Consider the following 3,040-nt stretch of genomic DNA (forward strand, 5'->3'; position numbering starts at 1 on the left):
AAAGTATGTCTCTTGCAATAGATGATTTGAAAGCATACACAAAAAAAATGACAGCTCTATTCAAGCACTTCATTACAGTCCAGAATACTAGTTTCCTGGGAGTGACAGAAATTTAAACTAAGGGCAACGTACTATGATACCTGATCAGTTCTTAGAAATATCCCATTGCCGTGTGCTGGGCAGTGCCGAGTGGCTGGCTGTGGATTTCTGGACGGGTGTATCCAGCTCAGGATATGTCTCTGCACTCTTTTGCAGCCAGTGCTCACTCTGCTTACTCCAACGAATTGACTGGAACCTGCATAACTGACTGCAGAGTTGAGATGAAACATGTCTTTTTAAAAGCTCACAGAACTTGGTCAGGTAGCTCCTGATCATTGTCAGAGTAGGAAACTGCCATGTATATACAGACAATATTTTGGCTGTGATCTTCCTCCACTGAACTTATAGTATATAGTAATAAAGGAGAAATGCTCAGGGAACTGTCCTTCCACTTGTTTTGAGTTGCAACAGAAGAGCAATAAAATGACCAAAAAACATTTGTAAATAATTCCTCCCCCACCCCTCTTTATAGATTCAATCTAGTCTCTAATAAGTTACTTCTGTTCTTATTAACAGCTTTATCTATAATGAGAATTAAGATAAATATTCTGTGGAGCACGAGCGTGTTTCTGTTGGATCTGTATCTTACACTTAAGAATGCTGCTAAATGTATAAATTCATCTTCATAGACTGTCCAGAAGAGACTCTTAAACTTCTGTCAGAGGTCTGGGTCTGTGGATTTCAGACACACTGAGTACTTGTGTTAACATAAATATTTTTGTTACAGAGGACTGTAGGTTGTTTTGAAGTTATCATGTGAGCTCCTTGGTTTGTCTAAAAAATCTTAAGTTTTTGTTTGCTCTTCTGGCTAAAGGTCTGCCTTGATTTTAAGCAGGTGTTGACACATTAAACCTGCATGTTGCTTTCTTCTCTGAAATCCTTCAAAGACTACTGAAGAGCAGAGTTTCCTTTTTGTTCTGGTAGCCATTTGATTCAAGACTTACCTTGCCTGCCAGTGAAGTATCTGCTAGTGGTGTCTGTCCTGCTTGTGTGGTGGAAAGTAATTCTGAAGCAAGGTGAAGTCTGGATGACTTAGTTGGTAACTTTAAATTCTGTTCCTCCAGTTGGTACAGACTTCTGAGTAGAGTATTAAAACAGCATATCTAAATGGAGGTCTAACTGTGCTTAGTGGTGTACCTTCTTTCTAATTCACCTTGCTTCTCATGATCGCTTTATATGAATGAGGTGGATTGGCATTGTCATGTCTGACTGCATAATTTTTTTAATGCAACTTACTGATAATCATCTTGCTTTTAATTAAATTTAGTTTGCAAATCCAAGTGTAAATGGCTTCAGACCGCCTGGAATAAAATACAGGGCTTCGGAAGTCTGTTCCAAAGGATATATGGTTGTCTGCAAGCACCTGTGCTGAAGCTCCTTAGGTGGTGATATAGTTTCATCAGTGTTTACTTGAAAGTGGTGATTTCCTGCCCCCCCCCCCCCCAAAAAAAAAAAAAAAAAAATCTTTGTTTAGGCTAGAATTGGCTGGTTTGATATACTGCTCTTGGAGAATCTTTCTACTTTGCTCACCTTCCCTTAAGCACTGCTGGAATATTCCTTACTGGCTGAACAGCATCAGTACCTCATATAATGTAGTTGGTAACTGGAAAGCTTTCTAATCATTTAGCTTTGCCTTTTTTCTGTTCTTCAAGAAATAAAATTTTCCAGCCTTGATAGCTTCCCCCAAGATTCCTAGAAGTAGCTGTGGAGGTTGCCAACTGAAATATTAATCACCAGGGTCTCTAGACTGAAGCTTGAATATTCTAGTTGAACTCCAAAGTCAATGTTTGTAGAATGGGCTGTGATTGCTTGGTTCTTTGCAACACACTGGCATCTGGGTCCCTCTGGATTGAGACACAGTAAGTGTTTTGCTTACCACTGCAGCCCCACCTAGGTCCAGCTCATAGCAGAATGATAACTTGGGCATTTTTCTAGTTTGAGTGTTGAATGGTTCTCTAACTGGTCATGCTGTGACAGTGGACTCTTTGGTGGAGTCCCTGCAGCTGTCTGCTTGTGTGGCATGGCAGGACAAGTCTGAATAGGTGACTCATAATTTCTGAACTTCTGCAGAACCTGAGAATCTATGAATTAGTACGCTCATGCTCTACTTCTTTTCTTTTACAGTTTTGAAGAAATCTATAAGTTTCAGCGACAGATTCTTAGAGTGAAAGATCGCGATGAGTTTCCTATGATTCTAGTTGGTAATAAAGCAGATCTGGACCACCAAAGACAGGTAATTCATTTGCTGTTAGTTACTGCTCACTTTCTTCTAGAAACTTTACAATTTTCCTCCAAAAAACAGAGTGGGAACAAGAAACAAATGAAAAAAGAAATCATATCATACTAATTCCAATCCACGAAGCACAACTACACTCAGTTTTTGTACTTGAAGAATCTTAGAAGCATGATGGCATTGCACATACAGCACATCTTCTGTCTGACTCAGTGGTGTTACGTTGAGACTGAATCTATTCACAGAATTGAGAGCTTTCTGTCATGACTTGATTACTCAGGCATGAACGTGTCCAATTCCTCCGTTCTGTTACTCACCATAGCATGCGGTGCCAAGCAGAGTGCATTCCAGCACTAGCTCTAACCATCCTGAGATCTCAGTGCTGTTACTTTTACCATTCACTGCTCTTATGTATAAATAAGTAGCCATTTGCTGTTTTCTATTTGGCCACTCATCTTCTGCATAACTGACTTCAAGCTTTAGAAGCTGGAAGTACAGCAATACAATAACTGTTGTATTTATGTACCTTAAAATTAAAAGTTTTGAAACAAGTAGATTTCAACCTCACCTCTAGTTGTAAGAGAGCTTAAAAGACTAGTTTAGAATGATTTGAAGAAGGAGACTTGAATTTGTTTTCCCTACTTACTCTTGATTTTCATGAATCAAACTGATTTGAACTGAAATTCGAATAATCTTACTATATCAGCA

General features: G+C 39.0%; 1 protein-coding gene across 1 annotated transcript in view; it reads left to right on the forward strand.

Moving 5' to 3' along the window:
- RRAS2 (RAS related 2) overlaps window positions 1–3,040 on the forward strand; it is a 10,169-nt gene that overhangs the window by 1,104 nt on the left and 6,025 nt on the right. The window contains exon 3 of the mRNA XM_010177356.1: window positions 2,224–2,332. Coding sequence (XP_010175658.1) covers window positions 2,224–2,332 — 109 coding nt within the window. The remainder of the gene's footprint in view (window positions 1–2,223; window positions 2,333–3,040) is intronic.

Source organism: Antrostomus carolinensis, unplaced genomic scaffold (genome assembly GCF_000700745.2).
Source record: "Antrostomus carolinensis isolate BGI_N321 unplaced genomic scaffold, ASM70074v2 scaffold24290, whole genome shotgun sequence".
In the NCBI taxonomy this organism is placed as follows: domain Eukaryota; kingdom Metazoa; phylum Chordata; class Aves; order Caprimulgiformes; family Caprimulgidae; genus Antrostomus; species Antrostomus carolinensis.